General features: G+C 47.3%; 1 protein-coding gene across 2 annotated transcripts; it reads right to left on the bottom strand.

The window, feature by feature from the left end:
* Positions 1–1,794: 1,794 nt before the first annotated feature.
* LOC126637356 (heat shock factor protein 3-like) lies at positions 1,795–17,503 on the bottom strand. Of its 2 annotated transcripts, XM_050310540.1 has the most exons (13): positions 17,342–17,503; positions 16,219–16,327; positions 14,450–14,577; positions 11,493–11,617; positions 10,556–10,631; positions 9,832–9,893; positions 9,305–9,386; positions 8,888–9,021; positions 7,832–8,077; positions 6,442–6,547; positions 5,832–5,897; positions 4,934–5,000; positions 1,795–4,237 (listed from the first exon to the last, which is right to left on the bottom strand). In XM_050310540.1, the coding sequence occupies exons 1-13, from the start codon at positions 17,474–17,476 to the stop codon at positions 3,906–3,908; spliced, it is 1,668 nt and encodes a 555-aa protein (XP_050166497.1). In that variant the 5' UTR covers positions 17,477–17,503; the 3' UTR covers positions 1,795–3,905. The 2 variants fall into 2 exon arrangements, with proteins under 2 accessions (XP_050166497.1, XP_050166498.1); XM_050310541.1 differs by lacking the exons at positions 10,556–10,631; positions 11,493–11,617.
* Between the last annotated feature and the right edge of the window lie 503 nt (positions 17,504–18,006).

Genomic DNA, 18,006 nt, shown 5'->3' with positions numbered 1-18,006 from the left:
CTCCAGGACACCAGAGCCCCATCACACGTAACGGTGACTTGGGAAGACAAACTTCATCACTCCAAACATCCCACCCTTCCTCCTTCTTCCTTCCCAGTTTTATATACTGAGCATGAAGTCATATGGCCTGGAATATCCCTTCAGTCAATTGGGGTTACCTGTCCCAGTTGTGTCTCCTCCCAAACTTTCATATATCCCCAGCCCCCTCCCAAGCATGGCATTAAAAAGGCAGAAAATGCCTTGGCTCTGTGTAAGCTCAGCAACAAAAACATATCTGCATTGTTAACTCTGTGTCCTGCACAAATCCAAACATAGCCCCACACCAGCCACTATGAAGACAATTAATTCTACCCCAGCCAAAACCAGCACAGTTCCCTCATGACTTAGTCCAAGACAATTTAGGCTTCTGCCCTCCTTCAACCAGCTGTGTCCCCTAGCAGGGTCTGGACCAACCAGGAAGCTGTAACTCAAACTGTGTGACTAAAAAAGAGATGTATATATTTATTTACATATCTACATTTACCTTTTTAGTTGAGGGACTGGGGCAGGACAAGTCTTGTCCTTTATATGATGAAGGATCAGACACCTGTACCCAAGGTGACTGTAGCAGCATCCTCTTGCTTCTGCTTTGGCATCTGTGATATCAAGATGCTGCTTTTCAGAACAACCATCTTGTTTTAGGAGAGGGCAAAATATTCTGAGAATGTCCAGAAGAGAAAATCAGGTTTTCTTGTATTCTGGACCACTTCATTAGCAAGCACACAAGAGGTATGAACTGATGGCAGGGCTACTATGGTCTGTGTGGGGAGAGCTGGGCTGGAACAATGTAAAAGTGGTGCTGAAGGAAGCATGAGAGGGGCACTTCACACTTCCTCACTCGGTGCTTGTCATACCTGGGGCAGTTCTGTGAATTACCAGCACATGGAAGACAAGGAAGAGCAATACTTCCTCCTCAGGCACAGGATGATAAAGCCAAGGAGCAAATGCAGCAGCCATGGGTGCTGATGCTGGAGGGGGAAGGAAGCTCCAACTACAGTGAGGCCCCTGTGGTCACGGGTAACAAAAGTGACACACCAGGCTGCAGTGGTGCAGTGTCCCCACCCAGTCTGGAACATCGGGGGCTGGTGACCTGCTGGCCCTCAGACACATGCTGGCAGCATGTGCGCTGGGCTGCAGGCACACTGGGCTGGGTTGCAGACGGACTCAGCAAAGGAGTCTGTCCATAGCTCCATGTGCCAACCCCACGGCCGTGTCCTCATCCTTATCCTGAAGTGGAACAGCATGTTTTATACAATCTTGGCAGTAGAAATGATGAACAGCTCTTTAACTGTAGGAAAATTCTACAAAGACTGTAAAAGCCCACCGCACCACTTACTCCTGGCAGGGTCTGCACAGGGTGCCACATCTGCCTGACACTACAGCTGATCTGGGCTGTTCCTTGTTTCCATCTGGTATCTCCAGTAAATGTTTTAATCCATACCTTATGGAGCTGAGGGCCTTTCCTACTGGAGTCTGTGGAGAACATGTGCACAGGTGTACTAAATCTTTCAGCACACACAGTATTTTGACCTTTCACATCACCCCCTTTGAAAAACCAGTCCCAGGCACCCTCCCTGTGCTCAGGAAAACAGGCACCAGCCTATCCTCAGCATCCCAGTTATTTCTGAACCAGCAGCAGCTACACTCTGAGAGATGAGCAAAAAGCTCTTGGTTCTAGAAAAAACAGTGAACAGGTTTGGGAAGTATTGCCACACAGAGAAAACATACACAAAGAATGTACAAAAAACACAGTAATGGTTTTGCAATTCTTGCATTTAATTACTTCAGCATGTGGGTTTTTCTTGCTGTTCAGCCTTCCCCTTTCCATTGCAATCTTTTGGAGGAAACTTGCATAAATAAACACTTTTCCCAGACCAGTACATAAACCAGACACACAGATGCACTTCCCCTCCCCCTCCAGTTTTCTTAAGCCTTGGTTTCTTAACTTCTTAGGAAAGAAAGTGTAGTAAGAACCCATGATGCACTCAGACCCAACACCTGACGGTGAGATGTGCTCAGGGCAGAGGACTCCATGAAGGAAGAACATGACACTAATCCTTTAGAGGAACTACCATGCAACCTATGCAGGAAGTCAGAGGTACAGAGCAGCCTCCCAAAGAACTCAGCTGTCTGCATGGTGCTGTCAAACAGCACACCAGAAAAGTCTGATTTTTACTGTTTCACTCTTGGCAAAATTGTGGCCTTTGGGGAAGAATTAACAAACCAAAGCAGACCCGGGACAGATGCGACTTGCTCAACACCCCCTGCTCCCTTCAGCTCACGAAAACTTGAGACTATTCAGCCCTTGGCCTCAAGTCAGTGAAAGACTGTGAAAGGCTTGAATAATACAAACTTGACAAAAGGCAATTCAAAAGATGGAAACATGAAGGGTCACGAGGTAAGAACAGGTACAAAAGCACCGGAATAAAATGACACTGAAAGCATTACACAGACACACACATTCAGGAGCAGGACCTTCCTCTGCAGCTCATAGATCTGACAGTGAAGCACAAAGCCAACAAAGTCAGGCTAGCACAGGTAACATGCATTATTATCTAGCAGGCTTCAGAATGTCTAATTACCTTGTATTCTTGAATATAAAAGAGCTCAAAACTTATTAGTTCATGGACTTCAGACAGAACAAAGCCTGTAGGTAGCCCGAATTCCCAAAACTGGAAAAAATAATTGTGCTGGTAGGAAATATCAGGTGATATTATCCAAGGGGGTTTCTACCTGCATCCATGCCTCTTGCAGCCCCAGCAGTTCTGTGTTGCTTCAGCACACAGCAGGTTTGTGTGGGCTTGTGAAACTGCGACACACTCAGTACCAGCACAGGGGAACTTGCTGCTCCAGCAACAGCGGGGCTGGGCTCCACAGTACAGCTGCTCACACAAGCTGGGAAAACAGTGCAGAAATAAATTCTGGGGAAAGACTTTTTGATGAAGCAGACACTACATTTTGTACTTTGCTGTCAAAGGACTCAGATGCATCTGGTTAATTTGGCTTTAAGATTCCACAGGCAGAAACCTCAGCATGAAATCCCCAGGGCTCCCCTTCTCATTTTAGGGGCAGCTGCTGGCCTTCCTAGACATGAATCAGTCCTACTGACCATCTCCAAGGACACGTGACTCGTGAGCTGGGGGCAGGTTACCCCAGAACTGCCATGCAATGTGCATGAGAAATCAGCTACGCAGGGGGCAAGCACTTCCTACCACAATTCCTACAATCTGGGGCAACGGATGTGTGCTAGCATGTTAAAAATAATACTCCACAGTTAAAATGTCATTTTCCATAGGAAAAATGTTCCCTATACCTAGGAGCAGATCTAGGAGTACGAAAGATATCTAAGCAGATGCAAACAGTTGTAGCCACAAACTACCAAAAAAGAAATCTCAAATTAAAACCAAAATTTAAACCCAACTTAATTCCAAACAGTAGACAAGCCACCTACTGAAGCAGGCTCTCCAAAGAGTAAACCCAGGTTTAAAATATTACACACCACATTACTATCCCGCTAATAAAAACAAACACCACCCCCCCAACAAAAAAACCCAGCCAAACTTTACAAACAGGATACAAACAGATTTCCTCTTGCAATAAGGATACTGGATAAAAAGTTATGGAATACACTGTGGTATGTTTACAGGGAGGTTGTTATTCCCTTCTGCCTTCACTCCACCAGCTCTTGTTCTGAGCTTGCGTTCAGTTCTCCCAGATGTGCTCCTTGCTTGGAGCAAGAGAACTTCCATTTGTCTGCGCAGAACAAGGTCCCCAGGACGCAGGTGAGGACAAAACTCACACTTCTTGCTGCGCCAGTCCTGTGGTGGCTGTTCCACAGCACTAAGCCAGTTACAAATATCCTGAGTTCAAGAAGTTTCTATCTCAGAGGCCTCATCTATGAAGTTAGCAACAGGACTAAGGAGCAGGAGTGGAAATAGTTTATACTCTCCATTCCCATCCTCTGGGAGGAGAGGTGGATCACCCATTCCCAGGGTGTCCAGAGACTCAGCCTGGCTTGCTGGAGCTGTGAGTGGCACGATGGTTCCACTGCCTGATGGAGACTCGAGAGCAGGTTTCTGTTCCAGGGGAGGCAGCAGAAAGTCTTTTGGATCCTCCATCTTTCCTGCAGCTTCACCTGAAGGTTGTTCTTCAAATAAGGAAAGCAGAGGGTTGGCCCTGTACTGGATCAGCTGCATATCTGAGGGAAAACAAACAGTTCAAAGTGTTTTACTAAGTGAAGGCTCTTATTCAAGGCAAGGAAATCTAGAGAGGCTGCTTCAAACTTGGTGCACTACAGGAAAGCCTCAAGATGGATTTGAAGAGCCCCTACACCCATGGCTGCCAGAGTGGAACCAAGGCCCCTGTGTTCGCAAACATCAGTTTGATCAGTGAAACACCCCAGTCTTAACAAAAATTTTAAACCCACACAAAGAAGGAGATAACCTGAAGCCCACTCCAAGCCCCTGATTCCCATGGCATGCAGTGGCAGCACTGCAATGGTAACCTAGCAGCACCGCCCCTGGGGAGGGTCACAGCACCGCCCCTGGGGAGGGGTCTCAGCACCACCCCTGGGGAGGGGGGGTCTCAGCACTGCCCTTGGAGGGGATGGTCACAGCCTGCGTAGGAGATACTGCCAGGAGGACATTTGCAGTTCTGCTCCCCGTTGTTTCTATGGGAAAAAGGAAACAGTCAACACCCCCACAGGGCACAGGATGGGCCTCTTGAGACTGAGGCACAGCTTCAAGATCAGTGAAACACCCCAGTCTTCATAAAAATTTTAAATCCAAAGACGGACAAAGATGGAGACAAACCATATTAAAGGCTACAAAAATTCCATTTCAGGTTTTGAAAGAATCTGGAGCTGTCATAGCGCTCAGTTTTTCTTCCTACCCACCTTTGCTTCCTGCTGTTTCCTTCTGACTCGCTCCCAGACCTTCAGTGCTCTCTGCCAAGTTTGCCATCTGAAACAAAGCAGACAAGAGAGTTATAACAGAATGTTTAACAACAACACAATCGAAGTCTTTACTGACTGGCTAACAGAATTAGAGGTGAAAGGAGGAGGGAAGAGAGATGGAGCAGCTGAGGAATGAGCCCACTGTCGCACACGAGGGCCTGCACACTGCTCTCAGAAGCAGGCACAGTGAAATACAGACAAACTTAACTTACTAAGTCAAAAAAGCATATGACTAGCAAATATTTGTTTTACCTTCTAAACCAGAAGCTTTATTATAATCTATCTTGTTGGGATAACAGTAAAACATGATTTAGTCATGCAATTAAATTATGCAGGCACCGCTTAAACAGATGCATTTTACATCAGTTGTACTATAAACTCTTCTGATGGGGAAGTCCTAGTTTAAATATTATTTCAGGACTACAACAAAAAAGTAACACTTGCAAGAGGTTTTTTTAATAGTATGAATCAATTTTAGGAATTGGACTAAGAGAAGGTTTGTGCTGAGCTTCTGTATGTCCTCTAAGGAAATACCATACAGCCACATTCAGAACAAATACGGTGTATTGCAGTACAATTTTCACTTAGTACTTTTCCTTCAGTCTTCAGACAGGCATTCCGAGTGTGTGACTACACTAAGAATGCAGAACTGGAAATTATCTTGAGATCCCCGTTAAATTCCTACATGCCAACCCTGATAACTGACACGCTGTGGTCAGCCACAAGGGATGAACTGGCAGCTTCAGGCTGTGCCCCAGCCCCACCCCCATGCTGCATCCCACAAGATTCAGCTCCCAGAATTTGCCTTTCCCACCACAGAAGCAAATGTTACTCTTACATTTTCCATACCAGGGGGAGTTTCCATTAAGCTCATATCCAGGGCTGGCAGCTCAGGATTAAATGTCTGAAAATAAAACCAGACCATATGTCAACTAATAAAGTTCTTGAAACAAAACTGCAGAGGCTCCTGAAGGGATGGTAGGAACAGCATGGTGCTGCTTCCACTGAAGCACAGGGATAGTGGCTCCTCCATGGGCCTCCAGCCAGTGCTTCAACTTGTGGCAGTAAACTGAGGTAACAGGAGAAGAAAAGGTCACCATATTTCCCAGTGATTCCAGGAATACAGCTGAGTTTCACTCCATATCATAAAGCATAATCAAACACACAGTCAGGATGTGATGATATGTGACTAAGGATTATGAAGGAGAAGCAAGGCCAATTTTTCTTTTCCCCCTTGAGTTATGTAGAACAGAAATCCTGCATGACCTGGGAAAGGCTCCCAATGTTACCTTGTATGCTGTGAATGCCTACGAATCATTCTATCTGTAACTATTTGCTTCTCAGGATGCCCCCCCTTATCCATTACAACATGGAATAAACCAGTAACATTTTATGATGCAACCTGAGCAGTATTTCTGAGAAACCATAAACAGTGAGAAGACACTCACATCGCTGAATGCTTCGGCACCGAAGTTGTACTGCTTCCCTGACAGCATTGCTTGGAGCTCTTCAAGGCTGGCATCAATGCAATTCAGAAAATCCTGAATTTCTTCTCTAAAAAAACAAAATGACATAGTACTGTAAGGCACAGTTGGCAAGCAGGGCCTTCTCTTCCCCCACGAACCAGGTAGCTCACAATCCAGAACAGCCCAACAGATGAAACCGCATTCCTGTATTGCCTTTCACTCCAGTTTTGAGGTACAGGTGCAAGGAAGACCACCTTAACAGCAAGCACAACAACAGCTAACAGGTGAAAAAGCAGTTTCTCCCTCCATATCTACTTCCTCCCTCATTTTAATATCTGGTGAATGTTCTCAGATCCCAGCCTGTACACCAGTATCTGTTTAAACTAAGGTCTGATGGTTTTCCCCTGAACAATAAATGACAAGCAAAAGGATGGAAATAATCTGGGCCTGAAGGAACTCTACCTACTTTGAAACATCAGTTTGTTGCCAAATTGGACATATTTCCAGGAACAGTGGGCAGGAATTGAAGGACAGTGAAGAAAGTAAAAAGATGGCTGCAGGCACAGCGTCTATACCAAGTGTCTCGCTGTGCCATGAGCTCCTCTGGTACTAAATTCTCAGCTGTGAGGAACGGGCAGCTCCCATGCCCAGGAGGGAAGGTACTGCAGGGCCTTCAGATCACATGAGTGATGGGACACCATCCCAGGCCTTCCTACCTGCCACTGACCACAGCAGGAGAGCTGTAGGAGCAAGAATTACAGCAGGTTCCTCAATGCAGCTCTCCTGTAGCCACAGTGGTGGCACTGGCAAAGCTCAGAGGCTGAAGCAGAGCTGGGAGCTGCTCACACAGCTCCTGTGAAGTGGGAACCCACAACCTGCATCCCTGATCCAGGGGTGTCTGATCTGACAGGGCAGCCGGGAACACCTCTGCACAAATGAGGTGCAGAGAAAGGAAAGAACAGTGAGCTGACACCCACTGGCCACTGGGACAATCCACATCCAGGTCCCAGGAACAAAATAGCCACGGCACATGCCTGATATCAGTGCCCTTCACCTGCTGCTTGGCAGCTCCTGGCAGTGCCAACAGTGGGTTGATGGGACAGACTGACCTCCACAGGCCCCAGGACAGACACACTAGCACTCAGGCACACTAGTTACCACAGAGGTGACAGGGGAAATTACCCTTCTTTTTCAGTGTGTGATGCCAACCCTTGGCTTTTTCAGGCCCTGCTAACAGAGGCACAGAGAGTTCTCTTTATCAATGACAATTCAAATGCCAATTCCCTACATTCTGCCAAACACACCCTCCAAAACTCTAAGAAGACTCCACAAGGTGGTGACAGTGTAACAGTTTTTAGAAACAAGTTAATACCTGTCCAGCAAAGGATCGTTTTGATTTCCGGAGTTGTTCTCATTCAAGATGGAGTCAATCACTGACACGGGGTCCTCTGGAGCATTTGGTTGTGCAGTATGGAGTTCCACAGCAGCGCTGCCTATTTCACTGGATTTGCTGACATCATTTACAGGAACTGGTGGGACAGGTTCTGCACAATTTAACTCACTTGGCTGTGACACTTGACAAAGAGGTAAGCCGGGATCCACAGCTGCCTGTGGCTCTCTAAAATGTAACCCCAACAGAAACAACACGCAGGAGAATTCATCAAATGCATTGCTATTCATTTCAGGTTTAGTATCCCGAATCTTAATAAGGTCAAGCCAGTCGGGAGTTCAAACAATGAAGTGGTTTTTAGAAAAAGCAGCAAAGTGTCTTCCTAAAGGCAGATGAAGAATTTCTTATTACAGCTTATACAGAGAGTACATATCAGGGCAAACACCCCATTTTCCCAGGCTAAAAGCAGCAGTGTAATACATGGAAATTAGGTAGGAGGGAAACTCCTAACAAAAAGACTCTTGAAAGAAAAGATTCCAAATTGGTCCATATTTCATTCTGGATGTTATAAACTAAATGGGTTTTCACTAGAATCTGCTGCCACACAGAGAATGCCTTCCCTAGGCTATGCTTAGGGAGAGACGTACAGAGACTGGAGATAAAACTACAGATCTTGATTTGTCTGTGAGTAACCTATATAAATTTTTGATTGTTTATTAGTCACCTCCATATGCATTCAGGCCCCTGTTCAGTCGAAAAGTCAAGTACGTGCTTATTTGTTGAACAGGCAGAAAAGCCTCAGCAAATTAAACCTGAAGTGCCCATCAGCCTGACAGGCCTCCAGGCACTCCTGAAGAGACACAAGCTCTGACCATGACCAACGCTACATGCTGTAAAAAGGAGAGCCTTCAACAGGCCTGTCATGCACAAACGATACGAACATTCAGAGAGGCTGTTTCCCAGAATCCATATAGAATCACCAACACTAACATACCTACCAGTTAACAACCCAAGCATAAGCATGTGCTTTGGACGTACCTGGCTCTGCCACTTGTGTGTGCCACAGCGAGGAGGCCATCAGTGGCATTTTCCAGGGTGTCAGTGATATCTCGGATGATGAGACCTGTGCCATTTCCATCCTCTTCATCTGCACTATGTTCAGAAAAAGCCATCTGCAGACACAGCACAGAATAAGTAAACCACAAGCTCTGACCTTTTCTTTTTTTATTTTGAAGCCCCATTCTTCCTGCAGCTTCTCTTTCCTGTTCAGATTTTATCTGCGAACAGTTGTACTGATTTGCATGATTTTACAGCCAGAGCAATGCTCTAAAGCTGCCCATTGCAAAAGGGAGATAATTTGACTACAAGATTAGTGTATTTGTAGCTACAAGGTAGACTGGTATCACCACGTATCATTCTGTTCAACCCACTGCCGCTTTCCCTGGAGACACTTACAGCTTGGCCGCTCTCCACAGGTATGCGGACGTACTGACGGCTGTACTTGGAGGGTGAAGCACCTGCAGCATCCGTGAGAGACCTGAGAAAAAGCACAGCTTTAGTACGTTGTCAGTTCCACAGGAAGGAGCTGCAACAGTGCCAAATACATGCAGTAATGGTAAGGACAATCATTCCTTCCCTCCTAAGAAGCCTGGCTCTTGGGAATGCGTGTCAGGAAGGGCACTGCAGGCAGTCTGCACTGCACAAACGCTGCGGTTTGGAAGAAGTCAGTCGCATGCGCATGTTTTCAGAGTTACCACTTCTGATAACTGTGCCCTTTGGAATTGAGCATATATAGAATATTCTCTCCCCACCTATTTTTTTTAGTGGTAAGGAGGAAAAGCTTTATTTTATGCTTGATTCAATTTCCATCAGCTTTCTCAAGTTTTAATATACAAGTAATAAAAATATCTTTCATACACTGGAAGTCAATTTATGCCTATAATTCACATCTGACACGGATCTGGGACCTAAGAAGTAATTACCTTTTTCTTTTGACCCCAACAATGTAATTTCCTCGCATCAAACTTAGTATAAATTGAAGAATCTAAAAAGGAAAAACAGGGGAAAAAAAACAAAACCAAGTGGTCAGCATAACAATCCTAACACTAAATTCTTAATTCAGATTTTACTATAAAATTACACACTTATGTGACTGAAATTAACAGGTAAATTAAAAATCCATTTGCAATTGTATCTTAAGAACCAAAACAAGAGTTACAAATTGCACAGAACTTATCCCAGTTGCACAGTTGGGGTTTTTTTAAATGCAACATAACGGCACAAGTCACTAGTGGATTCCAGACCAGAAACAGCTGAGGGATAAACCAGAGAAAATTTGTTCCAGTGCGCAAGCTCCTACAGTTTCCAGGTTCCATATTCACTTCACATGTGGTCTAAGTGTGTCCTGGTCCAAGATCTTTCACAGACTTGGTTCCATGTGCCTGCAATCTCGTGTTCTGGGTTCCTGTTACCATGCACTGCCTCCACACACTGACATCCTACTATGACTTTTCCTTAGTGCTTTGCTCGTGGTTCTTTACTGTGCTACTTCTGGGACACTCAGGAACTGTGAACATTTTCTTTATGCTGTATTAATACAGCCTGTTCAGCTCTGTGTCATTTGTCATTCTACATAAGCAAAGAATGCCATGAAATATCACAGAGGCAGGAATAAGGATGGTAGCACTGAAGATGCTGCAATGGTACCTTAGACAGCAGCTTCTGTTGTTGACTGTGCTTCTGCCTTAGAACTGCCACTTCTTTCCACAGGGCCTTATTTTCTCTGCAATGCAGAATAAATCAGAAGACAGAGGATGAACAGAGTTTACTTATATGCTCTAGTTTTACAGCTTTCAAACTTTCACAGTACCTTGCAGGACCAATGACAACATCCCTCTATGGATAACTAACTCTCAGGTGATCCAATCCACTAGCATGAACTCTGGGTTAATTTAACCCCATTTTCCATCAGGCAGGACCAAACACTCACTTAATAGGTGCACTGCCAGCATCCACCAACAGTGCACCCTCATCCTCTGCTGCTCCACCAATAATCTTGATCTGAGGTATTACTTCAAAGCCTCAAAGCTGTCGAACAAAGACTTTGTGTTACACTCAGCCTGTTTCCAAGCACTGACAGCCTCAGGACAGGCTCAAAGGTGGCGTTCAAGGTGGTGTTGGGTTTTTTTAAAAGAACAGAGGGAGTAAGGTATATCCTGAACTCTGGGTGACACCTGCTGGCATATCAATGACCTAAATGAATTACCAGTGCCTATATGAAGAGGATCTGTGGGAACAGAGATGAGGATGTCCAAAGTCCACTTCCAATTAGAAAGAAAACCAAACACTAATTGTCCCTCACTGCATCTAACCCTGTTTGTGTTCAGAAAAGAAAATGTTTTGATTGCCCTAAAAAACTGTTGGCAACCAAAGTGAAATCTCAGGACAGTCAACAAACTCCCAGTTTGTAACTGAATTATAAAAACAAACAAGATTCAGAATGTTGTGTGGAGTGGAATGGGCATTCTTAGGAAAAAATACAGCTTCATCTGTTTCTAGTCCAAATGAAACCCATATTTAGCCAAATTCCACCAGATATAAGCCACATTTAATGTATAAGCGCCTCCGAAACAGCTGAGTCTACCTCTTCATATTAGCCAGCCTGACATCCATGTTGTTCTGCTGCTCTCTCATCTCCTGCACCTCGGACAGGACTTTGTGCAAATCCTCCGTGCAGACCTTGAGATCCTCGGTTCTCACTGCAGACACCTAAAATAGGTACATATGCTTTACTACAAACAGTGCTTTGCGTACTCCCTGATGCAGGGAGAGTGTGGTCAGTCTGCAGAACAGGTACAGGCTCTGTTACAAGACCAGGTAACGCTGTAATTCTTACATGTTGCAAAACACCACAACAGCTATATGTGATAGTCCTTAGGGCAGTCTGCACTGTATGAAAAACACAAGATGTCCATGAAAAGATGAGATTAGCACTTTGTACCTGAAGCCAGTAGATTCATGACTGTAATTCATGATAAAAAACACTGACTGCAAGGGGCTTTCCCTGGGGGCTCTCTGCCCTCTAGTGTCACAGGCAAACACCAGCCAAAAGCAAAGCACAATTGATAGTGGAAGAAGAACAAGTTGATCATATTCCTTCTGGGTGTGAGTACATCTGCCAGTATAGGAGTAACAACTTTCCATAAAGTTCCTGAAGGATGAAGGTGTCTAGTTAGATGCATCCTACTTGATCTGAAAATTTGTCCCACACCAGCTGAATTGCAGATTGCCATACTGATGTTTCCTCTATTACCTCTCTGCTCAGTGACATTCCAAAGGTACGAAGACTTGTCTCCAGAAAGAAGAATCCAATCCGCTTTTCTGCCCACAGCAGAATCCGTGAATGTTGCCACTTCAAATGATGGTGGAAGAGCCACCAGAAAGCAAAAAGCTCACCACTTCCTTCCTGCACTTCTATATTAAACATTTTCCAGTTCCTTCAGCAACTCTCTCTGCAGTAGGAGCATTGTTAGCTATGATACAATTCAGTATTTTGAAAAAGGTCTAGTGCATCACAGCTCTGGTTTTGTGGGCATCATTTTAAACATCATTTTGCCAAATACTGACTATGATGGAACCAAAGAGTCACACCAGATATCCCTCCCAACCTACAGTATACTGGGAGTTTTCCTGCTATTCTACTAAATTCCAAGTGGGAGGTGAAAGCATCTGGGACTGGCCTGCTGAGGTGTGAGACAACTTCCACACAGGTTGGCTAACAGATTCCATCTTCCAAAGGGGAAGGGGATGGTCAGAAGCAGATCTATGGTGTTATAAACCAACATCCCACTCCTTCATGCTGGAACAGAACACAGCTGTTGTACAATCACTCCTCAGACATGACCAACTATTTTCTTAAGACAATCCTGTGATGCAAAGGATGGACTGAAGGGTCTGACAGTTCTCCTCCCTGCCTGCAGTTTAGAAGCTTCACTGTTCGTTGCAGGTAATAACTTATGCTAATGTACTCAGGGTGCATCCCACAGGGAATTCATGGCTGTCTGATTTCTTTTCAGTGCACCACCTCTCCATGGGGAAGACACCCGCACCTGAAAGATGCAGGCAGTGGGTGGGAATTTCAAATGCAGCCAGCCTCTAAAAAAGGGTCAAACTAAAACATTCTGCCCAAGTGCAAGGAACTGCTCTTCAGTCTTAAACTGGCTAATCAGGGTGGTGAGGCCCTGGAACAGGCCACCCAGAGAAGCTGTGGCTGCCCCATCCCTGGGAGTGTAACAAGTCAGGTGGGACAGGGCTTAGAGCAATGTGGCAAGTGGGAGGGGTCTCTGCCCACAGCAGGGAGGTAGAACAAGACCAGCTTTTAAGGTCCCTTCCAACTCAAACCATTCTGGGATTCTATGAAGACACACAGAGTGTCTGCACACCAGCAAAACTAACAGTGAAAGGGAGAAAGTAAAGCAAGTCCTGCATTCAAATCTGCATTCCTGACAGAGGCTTGAAATCCAGTTTATAGCCAATACTGGAATACGGTTCCATTCCAGGCAGTAGAAGAGCAAGAAAACTAATAACTGTTTTGCAAAAAAATCGCTAATATTTCCTGTGCAACAAAGAAGAAGTTTCACCAACCTATTCAATACTTTACATGGACGTCCTTGGCACTAAGAAGAGCTTTTGTCTTTTCATCTAGAACACTCCACCCAGTGCCCCACCCCGGGACACACAGTGCCACACCTGTCGTCACTGGCTGCCTGCCCCGACACGCGTGGTGCTGGGACACGCGCTGCTCACACGGGGGGAGCACTGGCCTGAGCCAGCACCGGGGAATCGATTCTGGTTCCGAACAGGGGCAGCTCAGCGAGGAATCGATCCAAACACAATTGCAGTTCTCCAGTCTACCCTGGGCTTTTATTACCCTGGGCAATGCAGCCACACCTGACGACAGTCTAAAGAAAAGATTCTGCTGTTCCAATGTCAACATGATGTATCATGATACTGTCTTCCTTAGGATATTATGGGCAGTAATGTGCCGAGAGAGGATGCATATCTGTGCAGAAACAGGTCAGACAAGGCCTGAATGTACAAAAGAAAACCAGAAAGTGCTCATAAAGATGTAGCTTAGTGGCAACATAGTTTTGGAGGAAAACTATAATTTATGCAAACTCACCCAAATGAAATGGTTACTGATGGCCTTGCTAATTTTCAGTGAGTGCCAAATGAAAATGTATTTCTTTTGCTTCTTTCACTTTGTGCCTCTCTCCAAGCTGGAGATGCTGACAGAACTGCCGACCATTATAAGCTGCAATCAGGGATATGAGCTCAGTGGAAAGGGCTCTTGTTTGATGGAGATGCAGAATGTGGTCCTATCCCAGTGCACTGCCAACAGCAGGGAGGGTTTTGTCTGAGCGCTGGCACAAGAAGGCCCAGCTAAGCACCAGCGTGGCATCGTGAGGGAGTTACTAAGGCTAGCATGAGAATTTACAACCTTGTTTCCCGTGGCATTTGCTGGCTCTGAAACACCCAATACATGCTCTTAATAAGCCACTTTTCATGACAAAGTGAAGTAAACATGTGCTTAGACTTTACCTTCCGCTTGATGTTTTCCAGTAAATGTGCCTTCCCCTGCTTGAAGAAAGGGTGCTGGAATTCAATGACTGAGCTCTTCTCTGCTGTAATGATACCATTCTCCAGAGCCATCACCTTCCTGAAACCATCTGTGGAAAGGAATCAACAAAGGCATTTCTCCCAGTGCAAAGCTGACTGTTACAACATACAGCTAAAGAAAACTCCAAGGCTACCAAAATATCCACAGCACTACAGTTACTGGGAGCAGAAACTGTGAAAAACAGCCAAAGCACCTTTTGCTGGTGCTCAATGATTTCACTGCTTTGATCTTCACAGCTAGAGAACATGTCCACAGTATCATGGAATGCCTTGGCAGTCTGCATGCACAGAGGTCACCGGGTGTCCATGGGCAAGACAGTCACATCCAAACCATCGCAGCAGTCAGTTAGAAATGAGGTACGTTAGGACATCTTACATAGAATCTTATCGCAGTGCAAGCAGAGGAATGGTACACCTTCCCCTTTCATCCTCGACAACTACGTATCAAAGCAAATGCTGTCATGCACCACCATGGTCTATAGAATAAAGCAAGCCAGAGAAGTTAGTTCCCTGCCTGTGCAAATACCTGCAGCAAAGCACCTTCTCCAAGTATGGAGAATTGTCTGCATGAAGTGAGACATTGCTAGCTCTATTTCCATCACTGCTTAAGCACCACAGGGTAGAGGCAGGACAGAGCTGAGAAACCAATCCATCTCTCTCCTCGCTTAAGTTTTTAACACAGTTAATGCATTCCAGCTTCACTGTTCCCCAACAGCGTTAGCGTTACGGAGCCAGGATAGGTCCACCAGGAAAGGACGCTGCCACTGCATTGCATGTCTTCATAGGAATATTTGCATTTTCACATTTACCCTGGCTAAAAAGGCAGTGACAATTGTCTCTTCGGATTACCTTTTGTCACTCAAGTAATGGGGTCACAGAAACAGCAGCACATGACACAAAGAGCTGCATCTACCCTCTGTCCAAAGACTAAACGGGTGTGCTTCCTCTCACATCTGACAAAATCTATACAGGCATCAGCTAGAGAGCCCAGGCAAACCTACTGGGCAAGGACAGAGAGCTCCTCCCTCTCACTCCCAATGAAATTCTAACTAAGGTAGCATCTCCTGTGCAGTTTGCCCCTCCACTGGGCCCAGAAACTTCTGCAGCTATTCCTGCTGGGTGATTCACCTGATTCACAGCATCCCTGATTCACCCTCTCACAGCATCCCTTTGCCTGGCTACGCTGCACACATGCTATACAGTGCTGCCACATGATGCTCACAAGCACAGAAAACATAACGAGAAACACAGTGCAGCTCAGCCCATCAGCAGGACTGATCTGGTTCCAACACAGCAATGCAAGCAAGAGCAGTGGCAGCCCCAAATCCAGGCAATTTTTTTCCCACTCTAGGTGTACGGGTGTACACACAGCCTTTGCTCCCCTGGGTACACATCTGTTTGCTGCTACATTAACAGCATCTGTAGCCCAGGGAACTCCACCCAAGCTTTAGGCACCAGCACATATTCTTACAGCTGCTGCTCAAAAGGACTCAAGAGTTGAAACACAAAAACCAAAGACTAAGCCAAGCTCTACCATCAGTGTTTACTTTTGCAAAGCAAACTCAAGACCAGAACCCGGGTTTTCAGGGATGAGACTTGCCAAGTCCACTTGCTTGTTTAAAGAAATCCGAAACGAAGCCAAGGAGCAGTGAACATGGTAGAGAGAACATGTAGCAACAGCTGATGCTTACACATGTTGAGCTGCCGTATGAAGCTGGAAATATTGTTGTGTTTGAAGTACTTGGGGAGCAGTTCCTTGGCAAACCTCTGCTCATCCAGAATGCAGAAATTCTCACCATTCTAGGAAATAAACAGGAGTAACAGTTAATGAACAAGCACATCTTTCCTAAGGTGTTACTTTTAAGGGAAGACCATAAACCAGCAGAGACAGTTCTGACAGCAGAGAAGAGCAAAACACTTTGCCAAGGGAACTGCCTGTGGGGATACTTCCGAGTACTTGGAATGGGACTAACAAGTTTTAAAACAAAGACACAGTTACATGGAACACTTCTATTGAATAGGGGATTTTCTTAAAGCCCTGATGCTCTGATCTTAATCCAAAGCAAAATTGTTCTAAAAACCTGCTCTCCTTGTCTACAGGAAACATAAGCTCAAACACAATGGAATCCACACCACTAGAGAGATTCCATCTCCCTTCATCAGTCTGACCAGCTCCTGACAAGATTCTTCCATTGTACGTGCTACGTCATCACTAAAAATAACGAAGTAACGTTGCCGAGTTACCGAAGTTCAGACAACACAACCCAGCGGTGACCAGGGGTAAGTGTGACACCAGCAGTTCCAGATTTATCATATGCTCAAGATAAAACTTCCTGGAAGCGGCCAGAGTTTTTTTGCATCACTTTTTATGCTATTCACAAAGAGAACAAAAACACTGTGTTTCTTTTTATCTTTTCCTTTGTAGAGGACAAGTGGCTAAAAACAATGGAGAAAATCCCTCAGACTTAAAAATTACAGGGGACAAAACCAAACACGGTGCTTGTCTGGGGTGTGTGCTCTATGTGTCCGTGCCCTGTGCCCGCGAGGCGCACGTGCCTCCGCTCCGCAAGGAAAACGAACAGTTAATGTCTCCTTTCCCCACCCGATGCTGGTGACCTGGAATTCGGGACCGGGGTGCGCGGGCAGCGCGGCGTCCCAGGCACAGCCCCGGGGCTGATCCACCGGGCTCGGGGCGCTCCGGGCAGCCCGGGACCCTCCTCCTCCCCCGCCACCCGGCCCGCAGGGCCCCGCAGCCCCACCACCCCGAGCCCTCCGCGCGGGCCTCCTCGGGCCGGGCCCGCGCGGCCGCCTCACCCTGCTCCAGCAGATGACGTCGTCGCTGTCCGCGTCCTCCAGCAGCGCCCAGAGCTTGGCGAGGAAGCCGGGGACGGGCGCGGGGCCGGGGCCGGGCGCGGCGGGGCCGCGGGGCAGCGCGGGCGCCTCCCGCATCCTGGGGCCGGGCCGGGCCGGGCCGGGTCGGGTCGGGTCGGACCGGGCCGCGCGGGGCCGCCGCGCGCACCGCGGGGCGGGGCCAGCGAGCGAGACGGCCGCTCATTGGCAGGAACCACCCGGCCCCGCCCCGCGGCCGCGAGCGTGTCTCTTGTTGTGCTCTCGGGGGAGCGCGCGGCCGCGTGACGTCACCGCGCGCCTTTAAAGGGGCCCCTCAGCCCACCCACACCCCTCCGTTCCCCCGGCCCGGCACCGCCCGCCGCCCACCGGGGCTCTCCAGGGTCCCTCGGGGCTCCCGGGCCCGGCGCCGCCCACCGGGGCTCTCCGGGGTCCCTCGGGGCTCCCGGGCCCGGCACCGCCCGCCGCCCACCGGGGCTCTCCAGGGTCCCTCAGGGCTCCGGGCCCGGCACCGCCCGCCGGGGCTCTCCGGGGTCCCTCGGGGCTCCCGGGCCCGGCACCGCCCGCCGCCCACCGGGGCTCTCCGGGGTCCCTCGGGGCTCCCGGGCCCGGCACCGCCCGCCGCCCGGCCG

This window comes from Myiozetetes cayanensis, unplaced genomic scaffold, assembly GCF_022539395.1.
Source record: "Myiozetetes cayanensis isolate MyiCay16 unplaced genomic scaffold, myiCay2020 scf15, whole genome shotgun sequence".
Taxonomy (NCBI): Eukaryota; Metazoa; Chordata; class Aves; order Passeriformes; family Tyrannidae; genus Myiozetetes; species Myiozetetes cayanensis.
Note: the sequence above shows the minus strand (reverse complement) of the source record. Positions and strands in the feature narration are given on the sequence as shown.

What these genes read in the sequence shown, in the direction of transcription:
- LOC126637356 (XM_050310540.1), bottom strand. Translation starts at nt 17,476, where the DNA reads ATGCGGGAGGCGCCCGCGCTGCCCCGCGGCCCCGCCGCGCCCGGCCCC. An exon ending in GTTGGGGTCAAAAGAAAAAG is followed by an intron (nt 9,387 to 9,831) that starts GTAATTACTTCT and finishes GCTTTTTCTCAG; the next exon opens with GTCTCTCACGGATGCTGCAG. An exon ending in GTGCCGAAGCATTCAGCGAT is followed by an intron (nt 5,898 to 6,441) that starts GTGAGTGTCTTC and finishes TTTTATTTTCAG; the next exon opens with ACATTTAATCCTGAGCTGCC.